Genomic DNA, 12,606 nt, shown 5'->3' with positions numbered 1-12,606 from the left:
CTTATTGTACTTAAAATATCCATTTGGTTTGTAAGACTATGGCTTCCCTTTTTTTCTTTCTTATCTGATCAATCTTGTCTTGTCTTGGTACTTGCAGGCTTCCTTTTCTCCCCAAATGCCACATTCTTCACAGTTCAACCCTGTTGGATCATTGCTGTCTCCTTATATATACAGGAGGCCCATGTGTTCCTATAGAAGCACCAGTTGACTGTTGTGTGCCCAAGTTTTAGATTGAGCTCTTTAGCCTTGGTTGTTCTGAAGACTTATACTTCTGATTGGACTACCGAATACATGTATCTATCTGAGGTATGTTAAACCCAGCAGATATAAAAACAGAACCAATTTCTTCCTTTTCCTCATCAGAAATAACATCAGAAGTAGGCAGGTAAAAGATTTAAAGGTTATTGCCAAAACAGGCATAGTATAGCGAGTGGGAAGGACATTCTAGGCACAAGGAACAACATGTATAAGGACAAGGAGATATGAAACAGGGCTGTTTTTAGGCAACTAGAAGTACAATATTGCTAGAATTTTAAGCGCAAGGGGTACTAGCTTATGACCTGGTAGTCCACTTGTGTTCCTATGTGCAAGAGAAATGAGTACATGTGAGTATAAAAAGGCATGCACAAGAATATTCACAGCAGTTTTATTCATAATATTCAAAATCTGAAGAAAAAGCAAGCCGGTTGTGGCACCTGTAGTACCAGCTACCGGGGAGGCTGAGGCAGGAAAATCCCTTGAGCCTAGGAGTTCAAGTCTGGTCTGGACCACATATCCAGACCCTGTCCCTAAAAAATAGGGCAAAACAACAAACGCCTGTTATGTCGGGTCCCCCAAGACAGTGCCCAAATTAGATGATTGACTAGGAAGATTCACAGGACTCAGCATATAGTGGTACTCATAGCTAAGCTTACAGCTAAAGGTTACGGAGAAAAGCCATCAAAGGGAAAAGGCACGTGGGGTGAAGTCTGGTACAAGCTTCCAATGTTCTTTTCCCGGGAGAGTTAAACAGGACATAGTTTAATTCCCCCACAACTGACAACATATGTAAAACGTTGCCAGTCAGAATAGCTTGTTAGGCACCCAGAGAGAGACGGAGAGAGAGTTGCGTGTGTGTGTGTCTGAGGACTGGTTAAATAGGTAGCCTCTGCCTGAAATGTACCAAAATTTCAGACTCCAGGAGGAAAGCTGATGTTCAGCATAAACCATATTGTTTGTTCATTTGGGTATAGTAAGTCACTCAGTTCTGGGAATGGTGGGAACTCAAAATTTAAGTTCCCAGATGGTAGCTAAAAGACACCAGTCAGACCTGTTACTTTAAATCTTTTCTGTACACCCTTGAGCAGGAATATGGATAAATACATATATCCACATCTATTAATATATAGCACAGTAATAAAAACCATTGTTCTATACTTTAATGTGTAGACATGTCAGATACTAAGTGGGGAAAAAAAAGCCAAACCCAAAAGAATACTTACATGATTGCATTTATAAGAGGTTCAAAAATGGGCAAAACTAATTGGTAACAACAGAAGCCTGAATAGTAAACTCTTTGGGGGATAGCGTGGGAAAGGGCACAGGGGAACCTTACAGAGTGTTGGAAATGGTCTGTATCTTGCTGTGTGTGGTGGTTGCTCCAGTATATACAGATACGTGAATCTTGATCAAGATACACACAACTATTGCCCTTTTATTGAGAGAGAACACACAACAGAATAAAGTGGGAATAGACTAGGAGGGATCTAACTTGGCCACTAAGCTGAAGGCAGACCATGAAGGGTTTTATATGCTGTTGATAAGGAACTTCGCCTTCACTCTGTGGCAGCAGTTCTCCAAGCTAGGTCTGTACCTGCCTAATGTGGTCACCAAAACCCTTTAAGAGGCCATAAAGTCAGAAGTATTTTTATAATTCTAAGACATGGTTGATTTCTGCTCCCCCACCCCACTGTGTTGACATTTGTACCGATAGTGCAAAAGCAGTGGGGGTGGGTAAAATGGCTGGCACTTACTTAGGGGGAATCAGGGCAGTGCCATTAAACTGTAGTAGCAGTCATTGTATTCTTCATGGTACACATTCCCAGAAAAGCCAGTGTCACTTACAAATATCCTTGAGGAAGCAGTAAAATTAACTTCATTACATCTCAGCCCTTGAATATATGCCTTTAATATTCTGTGTGACAAATGAGAAGTCAGTATAAAGTACTTTTGCTTCATATCCAAGTATGATGATTGTCTCAAGGAAATGTGTTTATGTGACTGAGTTTCAAGAATAAGCCTCTTTTTTTCCTTTGAACACCTTTTTTTCTTTACCAGAAGAACAACTAACAAACTATGGTTATTCAATTTTGGGTATTTGGCAGACATTTTCTTGAAAATGAACCAAGTAAGCCAGTCACTTCATAAGAGATAACTCACTGTATTTGTTGCCAGTGATACAATTTGAGCACTGAAGAAAAAAATAAGAATTTTGGAAGACTTTTATTGGCCGCCACATGAGCTTGACGCTTGCCCCAATACTTAAAGTCCCCTGGTGAGATTGGTGGTACTATTTACTATTAACTAGTGTGTCAACGTTTGTTAGATTTGCATAATTCAAGCCAATATTTGTCAAATGACTAACAAATCAGATAGGAGTAAAAGATCCATCCAAAATGCAAGATTGACTCATGTGTTTTAATGTAACAGCATATGAAGAATACATATGGTTTCAGATTCCATATTGTAACTAATCTTTAAGAAATGACCATTTGTTGAGAATTTTGGTGTAGTATTAATAGTCACAGTTATCTGAAAATGATATTAAAATACTCCTTTTTCCAACTACGTATCTGTGTGAGGCTGGATTTTCTTCATATACTTCAGCCAGAATAACACATGACAACATATTAAATACAGAAACAGACCAGAAAATCCTGCTATCTTATATTAAACCATATACTAAAGAGATTTGCAAAAATGTCAATGCCACTCCATAAATTTTTTTTGTCTTGGAAAATGATTGTGTTAATATGTAATCGGTTTTTTTAATGGTTAATAAATCTACCCCTTTTTAATTTCTAATGGGTGAATATTGATATGACCTACTTAGACAAAAAGCTCTTGAGTAATTAAAATTAAAATTACTTAAAATTACCTCAGTAATTTTTAAGAGTATAAAGGAGTCCTCAGACCAAAATGTTTGTGGACCACTGCCCTCTGGAGTAGGTGATTAGATTTGTACTTTCCAAAGATCCTGTAAGAATATCCAGGCAGGAATGAAGACCTCTTAAAAGGCTCAGGAAATGTCCATAGGATTTGATAAGGCACAGTGAACTTGGTTTGAAAAAAAGTGTTTCAGAATAGCATGTGTGGAAAGGGAGAGAAGCATCTGATGCTTGCCTTCGAGGATTAAAGAGATAAGTAAAGGCTGTAGAGATGGGGTACTCTGTACGGAGGGCTGATGGGGATGCTAGGGAAAGACAGGCTGGCTACTAGAGGGAAGAGCAGGGTTAAGAAAAATTATAAACATGGGAGAGAGCTGATCATGTTTACAAAGGTGTGAGAGCTGTGGCAGGGATAACCAAGAGGCCCTGAGGGTATGAGAAAAAATGGACTCCAAAATTGCTTTTTAAATAGAAAGAAGGATAGTAATGGAAGCTGTGTCAAATTGGTGAGGGCAGGAGTAGGGTCATGTAGACCAACTGTCCGGAGCCTTTAGTTTCTTTTATTCCTCAGGAGAATTTATGAGACTCTGTCATTCTCACATTACAAGTAAAAAGACCTGCTTAGAGAAATTGAAAATCTTGGTCAAAGTTCCCCAGTTAATGGAGCACTGGGGCTTAAATCAGAATCCCAGACTCCAAGTTCCCTCTTTCTTCTGCATCAAGGCAGCCTGAGAAGCATTATATGGAGAGGTGATGAAGACCGGGTCCAAGAACAGCTCTGAGACAACTCTGGAGCCTTTGTTTTTTTATTGATGTGGAATGGTCTGTGGTCCAAACCTAAAACCCCAAATCCCAAAATGACTTTAGTGGCTGAGAATTTTGACAGGGAGAAGAGGTAGAATTGATGAATATTTCTCTTGATGTATCTAAAATCTTAAGAAAGGAGTCACTACCATTTATGAAGGTTATGAGTGAGGTGGTAAAAATACCTATGACAGGAGTGTGATACGGGTCTGCCTTTCATGTGGTATCTGTATTGAGTGCCTGCAAATGCAGCAGATACTATTCTGGGGCAGTGCTGAGATACAGGTTGTGAAGGACCTTTATAGTTTATCAAATTGGTGAGCTAACAGTCCATACAGTTAGCAGTGTGACAGGTAAGTGATGAGAGTTACAATTATAGTGACCATGTGCTTTCAATATTCTTGAGGTGTTTTGGTATGAAATATTCTCTAATGTCCTCATAAACCTGTCCTAAATTGTAGTATTTCCTCTTCCACACTGAGTTAAGAGAGCAAAAAGAATATTGGACAATAGATGTACCCTATGAAAAATGAAGAATAGCCAGAGATGGAAAGGGAGAGCCAGGAGAAAGTGATTCCTGACTTGAGTGGAGAATAGCTGAAGGGTTGGATCCTACAAAAATGCAGAGTAAGATAGACTTGAAGTATCAGTTGAATTTGTCAGCTATGAAGGCATTAATTTGGGAGCAGTTGTTTAGTGTCTTTTTGGGGAAGGGGAGAGATCAGTGCTGGCAGGACGTTGTGGATTGAGAGGATGAACAGGAAGTTAAATAAAGATCATATATTTTCAAGAAGGTTGATAGTATAGCAGAAGAAAGACGGCAGTGAATTGGGAGGATATTTTAAATCAAGGAAGATGTGGTGGTGGTTTAAGGTGAAAGAGTCTTGAACATACTGACAAACTGAAGGAGCCAGTGGAGAAGAGAGGAAAGTCAGATGATGCAGGGAGAGGAGATCTTGTATCTGTTGATGGATTTATCTTAATGATACAGGAAGGAGGTTAGGACCTGTAGCTTTATCTCGTTTATTCCTGGTGAGCCTTCCTGTCCAGCCCTGTTGGACTACTTTGTTTTCTTGAATTTGCTGTGTTCTGTATCCTCTCTGTGCTTGTTCTCTGTGTTAATGCTTTTTCTCATGCCTCCTTATTGAAATTCTGCATTTTCATTATTCTCTAGCCAAAACATCTGAGTTGTGAAACCATTTTAGACACCCTGATTTATTCCTCTCTTCTGTAGCATTTTGTGCTTGATCTCCACTTAGCTAACTAGATTTGTTTCTTTTTCCTACCTAATTCTCCTGAGGGCAAGGAGTATGTTTTTTATATATTTATCTGTAATCTTAACATCTAACCTAGTGGGTTGTCAGCATTTATGAAATAATATTAGATTGAACTATGTGAAATTGCTATTTTATTGGTCGAAAAAGGTAAAATACTGACAATTTCATATGGACCAACCTGATAAATTTTTATTCCTGGCATTGTTGCATTGAAGACTTGAGGTAGGACCAAGGAGAAAAACACAGAGAAGCATCTCTCAGGAAACTATAGAGTCATTGAAGTAGAGCCAAAATCTGGCTTTGAGTGAGCTGGTGACTAAAGCAAATAGAGAAATTTGGCTAGAAGACTTACATTCTTCCATAAGGAAAATGTATTCTTCATGGGAATCTGTAGCATTTCCTGATCTGTGGTCTGAATGACACTTCTCTAAAGGAGTGTTCATATAAGGGCTCTTCAAAGTCATAATAAAGAATATGCCCAAAATCCTGAGTATCCATACTATAGAAACTTTGTTTAGCTTTATTATTGGTATAAAACTAAAGGCAGGCCAGGCTTGTGGCTCATGCCTGTAATCCCAGCACTTTGGGAGGCTGAGGCGGGCGGATCACCTGAGGTCAGGAGTTTGAGACCAGCCTGCCCAACATGGCGAAACCCCATCTCTACTAAAAATATAAAAAGTTAGCTGGGTGTGGTGGCACGTGCCTGTGGTCCCAGCTACTCAGGAGGCATAGGCATGAGAATTGCTTGAACCCAGGAGGCGGAGGTTGTGGTGAGCCGAAAGTGTACCATTGCACTCCTGGGCAACAGAGTGAGACTCTGTTTCAAAAATAAAAATAGAAAAAAAAAAAGGCAAATTGCCAGAGTACATCTCAGCAGAACCAGTTATTTGGGGCATCTAAGTATATTACTTTCTGCTACTCTGGCTTAATTAAAAAAACAAAGTCTAAATGTTCAAGACCAATGCATTTAAAAAACATCTGATTAAATGGAGAAAAAATACTTGAGAAAAATTTGTAGTGTGAACACATTTTTGTCAGGAGGATTACTGCATTCCAGTCCATGAGACCCCAGTTTTAGAACTCTCTCTGGAGGACTGAGTAAACCTTGGGCCCTTGAAACAGTCTTCTATAAATTTCTCAACTGGCCATTAATCCATTGTACATGATTAATAGTAATAGTCTTGAAAGGTCTTCAGCATTGGTATTATGTTGTCGATTAAAGGCAGACTGAATAAAAATCAACCCAGAGATGGTAGTTGGCATTCATTTACGACAGGTGAGTATCCCCAGATAAAGATTTTGAGCTGCCAGTGTGGCCATCCTATCACAATGCTGGGTCTGGGGAGTATGATATTTAAAGGCAGGGCCAAGGTTTCCAAATTAGATAATTGTTCATTTCTTCTATACAAATAAATATAAAATTTGGGGATCTTATTCTTTAGCAAACACATCTACAAAGTGTAGGTTCAGATTTTTAAAGAAAAGGTTATGAGTGATACTTCCGAACCACAGATGGGAAAAAAAAAACTCAGTTGTATGCTAAAACAAGTAAATAAGCTTCTTGATGAACTCGGCTAGGATGAATAAGTTGAAACCATACCTCTGAGTAACAGTGATATAATTTAATAACTTGTTTGGAATTAGACATCTGCCACTAATAAGGTATTTATTGAGCATCTCCATGTACTCTATGTATTTCTGACTACTACAAAGTCTGCAAGGTAGGTGCTACCCTCTTTTTTTTTTTATACCTTTAGGTAACCAAGGCTCAGAGTGATACCTAAGTGGTAGACCTGGTGTTTGTATTCCAAAGCCTGTGTTCTTTCTGCTTTTCGAAACAATGATTCCCACTTTTAAGGAGGAGGAGGAGGAGGATTTTCCTTTGTGGAGGAGGGAAATGCTTTTCTTCAGACTATTTCCCTCACCTTTGTTGTCCTAGTTGATGATCATGGCTATAGGAAAACAGTTTCATGATAGGAGTGTCAGCTCTTATCTATTGGAGAGAAAATTGAGGCCTGATCTAAAATAACTTGGATTAGGGCCAGGCGCTGTGGCTCATGCCTGTAATCCCAGCGTGTGGGAGGCTGAGGCAGGCAGATCACCTAAGGTCAGGAGTTTGAGACCAGCCTGGCCAACATGGTGAAACCTTGTCTCTACCAAAAATACAAAAATTAGCCAGTCATGGTGACACATGCCTGTAATCCCAGCTACTCGGGAGGCTGAGGCAGGAGAATCACTTGAACCTGGGAGGCGGAGGTTGCAGAGAGCTGAGATTGAGCCATTGCGCTCCAGTGTGGGTGACAAGAGCAAAACTCTGTCTCAATTAAAATAACTTGTATTAGGTGAGTTTCCTCAAAAGCCATTCTTTCTAACAATAGGTAGGTAGAACTAATTTTATCTTGAGGGTATTTGTCTCTATATCATTAGCATTAAACAAAGAATTGTGTTTAAATTAATTTTTTAATTAAAGAATTGTTTTTGTTTTACAGCATTGCCAAGTAATTCTTCCTGTTGACTCCTGATTTTCGGTAGTATTTAGGTTTGCGCTCTATTAAGTCTCTGATTTATCTTAAAGCCTTCTTTCCTGTTGACAGTAGAAGACCAACTAAAGGTCAAAAAAAGCTACAAATGACCTCACTTTATGGCAAAATATGCTAAAAATAAGGGCAGGAACTGTCAGGCAATAGTAGAATAACCAAGAGAAAAACATTTTTTCTCATGGTAAAACATTGGTCTGAATGCAGATCTATACATTGATGAAAGTTCAGGTAGACTACACAAAGTAAATGGGTCTGTGAGTATTGGGTGGATAGTAGGTTTCTGTTTTGAAAATGAGGAACTATGAATTAATTTAACTGGACAGTTTAAAAGGATCAGTATTGGCTAGATGTGGTAGCTCATGCCTGTAATCCCAGCACTTTGAGAGGCTGAGGCAGGAGCAGCGCTTGAGCCCGGGAATTCAAGACCAGCCTGGGCAACATAGCGAGCGAGACCTTTTCTCTGAGGGGAAAAAAAAAAAGTTAAAAAAAAAAAATTAGCTGGGCATGGTGGCGCATGTCTATAGTCCAGCTACTTGGGAGGCTGAGGCAGGAAGATTGCTTGAGCCCAGGAGATCAAGGCTGCAGTGAGCTGTGATTGCAGCACTGTGCTTCAACCTGGGGACAGAACAAGACCCCATCTCTTAAAATGTGTGTGTGTGGTGTGTGTGTGAATATACACAGTACACATGTCGAGCAGCCCTAATCTGAAATGCTCCAAAATCTGAAACTTTTGGAACACTGATATGTCACAAGTAGAAATTAGACACCTGAATTCATGATGGGTGACAGTTAAAACACAGTCAAAATTTAATTTCCTGTACAGAATTACTAAAAATATTGTATAAAATTAACTTCAGGCTGTATGTATGAAGTATATACCAAAAATAAATGAATTTGGCTGGGTGCAGTGGCTCACGCCTGTAATCCCAGCACTTTGGGAGGTCGAGGTCGGCGGATCATGAGGTCAGGAGATCAGGACCATCCTGGCTAATATGATGAAACCCCATCTCTACTAAAAATATAAAAAAATTAGCCGGGCATGGTGGTGGGCACCTGTAGTCCCAGCTACTCGGGAGGCTGAGGTGGGAGAATCCTGTGAGCCGGGTAGGCGGAGCTTGCAGTGAGCCGAGATCGCACCACTGCATTCCAGCCTGGGCGACAGAACGAGACTCCGTCTCAAAAAAAAAAAAAAAGAGAAAAAGAAAAATAAATGAATTCTGTGTTTAGACTTGGGCCCTATCCCTAAGATAGCTCATTATGTATATGCAAATGTTCCAGCTTCCAAAAAAAAAAAATCCAAATCTGAAACACTTCTTGGTCATCTCAGCATTTCTGATGAGGGATACTGAACCTGTAGTGGATTCAGCCCTTAGGTCTATTTGAATCATATCTCTTGTCTTTTAATTAAGCATTTTAAGTCAAATGATTAAGAGGAAGAGTTAGGGGGTGCCAGGAATGGAAGGGCCTGGAGTCTTCAGAGAAATAGTTGCCATAGGTTTTTGGTTTACTTAATGAGCCAATAGATCCTTCCTCAAGGATCCCTGTGGTGGCCTCTGAATAATAATAATGATGCGACTGATAGTATTCATTGGTTTAGCACATAATTATATGCCAGGCCCTATGCTAAGTACTTTATGTGCATTAATTCACAAAAAGCCTTATGAGATAGTATTAGTTTTATCCCTGTTGTACACAAAGGAGTGTAGTAGATCTGTTCGCCATCTGACAGTCCTGGCTTTGATTTTTTTTTTCCTTCCAAATTGGTTAAGGCAAACATTGGTAATTATAGGATGAAACAGTTTGGAATATACATTGAACACCTCATTCACTTTTATTGTAATTATAATGTCATCTTAAAATAGAGTTCTGGCTTGATGTATGTGAGAGAAGGGGAGGGAGGCATGTCAGATATCATTTGCCTTGATTTGGGAAGTTGTGTATGTTCCTAACAGGTTAGGAGTAGGGCAGGGTGACCAGACAGATTCCTAAATTAGATTTTTTTTTTCAGGCTCCTTGAAATAGTAAGATTTCCTTCCTCTCCTAAGGAATACCTTTCTCCCAGACTCCCAAGTCTGCATCTGTTCCCTAGACTACTGTGGTACTTTCTCACTAATCCTTCTGCCACTTATTTGTCATGTAGTTGCTGGTGGTCTCCTTCTAAGACTCACTTTATTTACTTGCCTTTAGATGTGGCCAGGATCTGGAATCCATATATATATCCTTATATATATATATAGTACTTTTATTACAGTAATTAAAAGCTAGGTTAATTTTTGTGTATTGAAAAGACACAATTTTGTGTATTGAAAGACAATGCTGACTCCTTAATTTGGCATATGAGGCTTTTCCAATTTTCTCTCCTATACCTAATGCTGTACCACACTGGACCACTTTTGATAATGCCTCTCTACTCTCTTGTGTTCTTTAGAACTTCCTCTTTACCCCCATTTCCAGGCACATTCTGTCCCTCCAAGCCTTGGCTTGGAGAACAATGTACGTTTACAGCACGTTGTAGTCTGTGTTACGGATGTTTAGCATTCCTCCTACCTCAGCTTCCTGAGTAGCTGGGACTACAGGCATGTACCACCATACCTGTCTAATGTTTTGTATTTTTTGTAGAAACAGGGTTTCGCCATGTTGCCCAGGCTGGTCTTGAGCTCCTGCCTCCCAAAAGTTCTTTTCCAGACTTCAAAACTTTATTTTGGTTTAGTCTGTGTCTAATCTGCTGCCCCTTGGGGTGCTCACTATAGAGAGCAGGCAGTTGGCTAATGTTTATTAGGCAGTGAAGAATGAAGCATGTAGCCTTAAGATATGCAGATTGTGCCAGGCAATGGCACGTGCCTGTACTCTCAGCTACTCGGGAAGCCAAGGTGGGAGGAGCACTTGAGCCAGGAGTTTCAAGTCCAGCCTGGGCAACACAGCGAGACCTCCTCTCTGCAGGTTATAAATATTTGCATCTTAGCTTTCATGAAGTTGCCTTCCTGAAATTGAGAATCAGCTTAGAAATCTACAGCTGTGAAAAGGGCCTTGTGTGTCACTGGATTTAACAGTTCTCAATGGCACCACTCTAGAGAGCTTGGGAAAACAACCTTGCAGGATTGTGTATTTTGGTCGTCTTCACAGTTTGCAGAGGGTACCAGTCTTTTCAAGAACTTGAGGCTGATGTGAGGCTCACGTTTGTCCTTTTAAGGTCATCCTGCAGAGTTGATAAAACTGTAAATGCTCTTGGTCATTCTCATGCTTACTTGGATTTTAGTAGGCCAAACAGAATGACATCAGGCCTCTTCTTGTTTTGTTTTGACGTGACCAGCTTATGAGATATTAAGTGCCAGTTTCCTTACTTGGTCTGTTTTTGTTTGTTTTCCCCAAGATAATTGAGGATAATAGAACTGATGAGGCAGGCTCCCCTTAAAAAACTCAATCTGTCAACCAATATTTCATTGCTTCTTATGTTGGGCATTGGCTATGGAGAGTGAGGGAGACTGGAGTGAAGAATGGTACCTACATTTCTGCTTTGGGCATCTGGTGGATGGTAGTGTTATTTACCAAGATAGGGAATACCAAAAGAATAGTTTTGGTGTAAGGGTTCATGATTTTATATATGTATATATAGGAGTTCTTTTTTCATTCAGTAATGTCTTACCCATCTTCTCATGCCAGTTAATAAAGTTGCATGTACTAATAATGACCACATAGAGTTGTATAACTTAATCAGTTTGGGTGGTTTTACCACTGTTGGTACTTACCTCTCTTGTATTCAATAATTAATGTTTGTGGATACAAATTAGCAGCTACTGTATGCCGTGCAAAATGCTTTACATATGTCATCAAAAAGTTGGTATCCCTTTTCCATTTCACAAATGGGGAAACTGAGGCATAGAGGTTAAGTAACTGTGATATCACCCAGCCAATAAATGGCAGAATGAAAATTTTTAAACAGCTGTATTGACCTAAAGTCTACATACCCTAAAGTTCACCTTTAATGTACAGTTCATTGGTTTTTAGTCCAGTTGACTCTTGGACAGTGTGAGAGTTAGGAGGACCAACCCCCACAGTGAAATATCTGTGTTTAACTTTGACTCCCCTAAAACTTAACTAATAGCCTGCTGTTGACCGGGAAGCCTTACCAATAACATAAACAGTTGATCGCATATTTTGTATGTTACATGTATTTTATAATGTATTCTTACAATAAAGTAAGCTAGAGAAAAAATGTTACTAGAAAATCATAAGAAAAAATATATTTACTGTTCATTAAGTGGAAATGAATCATAAAGATCTTCATATTTACTGTCTTCACGTTTAGCAGGCTGAGGAAGAGGAAGGATTGATTGGTCTTGCTGTCTCAGGGGTGGCAGAGGTGGAAGGATGTGGAGGGGATGGAAGGAGAAGCTGGCACAGTCAGTGTAACTTTACAGAAATAATTTCTGTCTGACTTTTTGCTTTTTCATTTCTGTAAAAATGTTTCTACGTGGTACCAATCCTAATTCCACCATTTATGTTAGTTTCAGTGCCTGTGTAATAAAAGGGTCCATATTGTAAAAGAAGTCAAAAGCAGCCTTGAATAATCGGAACCCTTTTGCCAGATCATCTAATGTCAATATGTTTTCTGGCATTGCTACTTCAACATCGTCTTCCTTGTCTGGCACTGGTTTGGAGCACTCATCTCTATCAAATTGTCTTCTGCTAATTCCTCTGGTATGGTGTCTGTTAACTCTTGGATTTCTCCAAGATCCATGTCTTGGAAATCTTCACTCGCAACCTTTTTTGTCATATCTACAGTTTCTTTCATGATTTCCTGTATTGGATCTGTGGTAAATCCTGTGAAGTCATGTACAA

The 12,606-nt window shown here is 39.5% G+C and overlaps 1 protein-coding gene across 4 annotated transcripts in view; it reads left to right on the top strand.

The window, feature by feature from the left end:
* CPEB1 (cytoplasmic polyadenylation element binding protein 1) overlaps positions 1-12,606 on the top strand; it is a 106,015-nt gene that overhangs the window by 7,318 nt on the left and 86,091 nt on the right. The window contains exon 2 of one of the 4 annotated variants that reach the window (XM_055277395.2): positions 12,273-12,465. The exons of 2 other annotated variants lie outside the window; for them this stretch is intronic. In XM_055277395.2, the coding sequence (XP_055133370.1) occupies positions 12,370-12,465 (96 nt within the window). In that variant the 5' untranslated portion in view covers positions 12,273-12,369. Of the gene's footprint in view, positions 1-12,272; positions 12,466-12,606 lie in introns of those variants that run through there. One more of the 4 variants, XM_055277394.2, reaches the window with a different exon arrangement.

The sequence above is a fragment of the Symphalangus syndactylus genome, chromosome 5 (genome assembly GCF_028878055.3).
Source record: "Symphalangus syndactylus isolate Jambi chromosome 5, NHGRI_mSymSyn1-v2.1_pri, whole genome shotgun sequence".
NCBI lineage: Eukaryota > Metazoa > Chordata > Mammalia > Primates > Hylobatidae > Symphalangus > Symphalangus syndactylus.
This window is presented reverse-complemented; position numbering and strand designations above follow the sequence as displayed.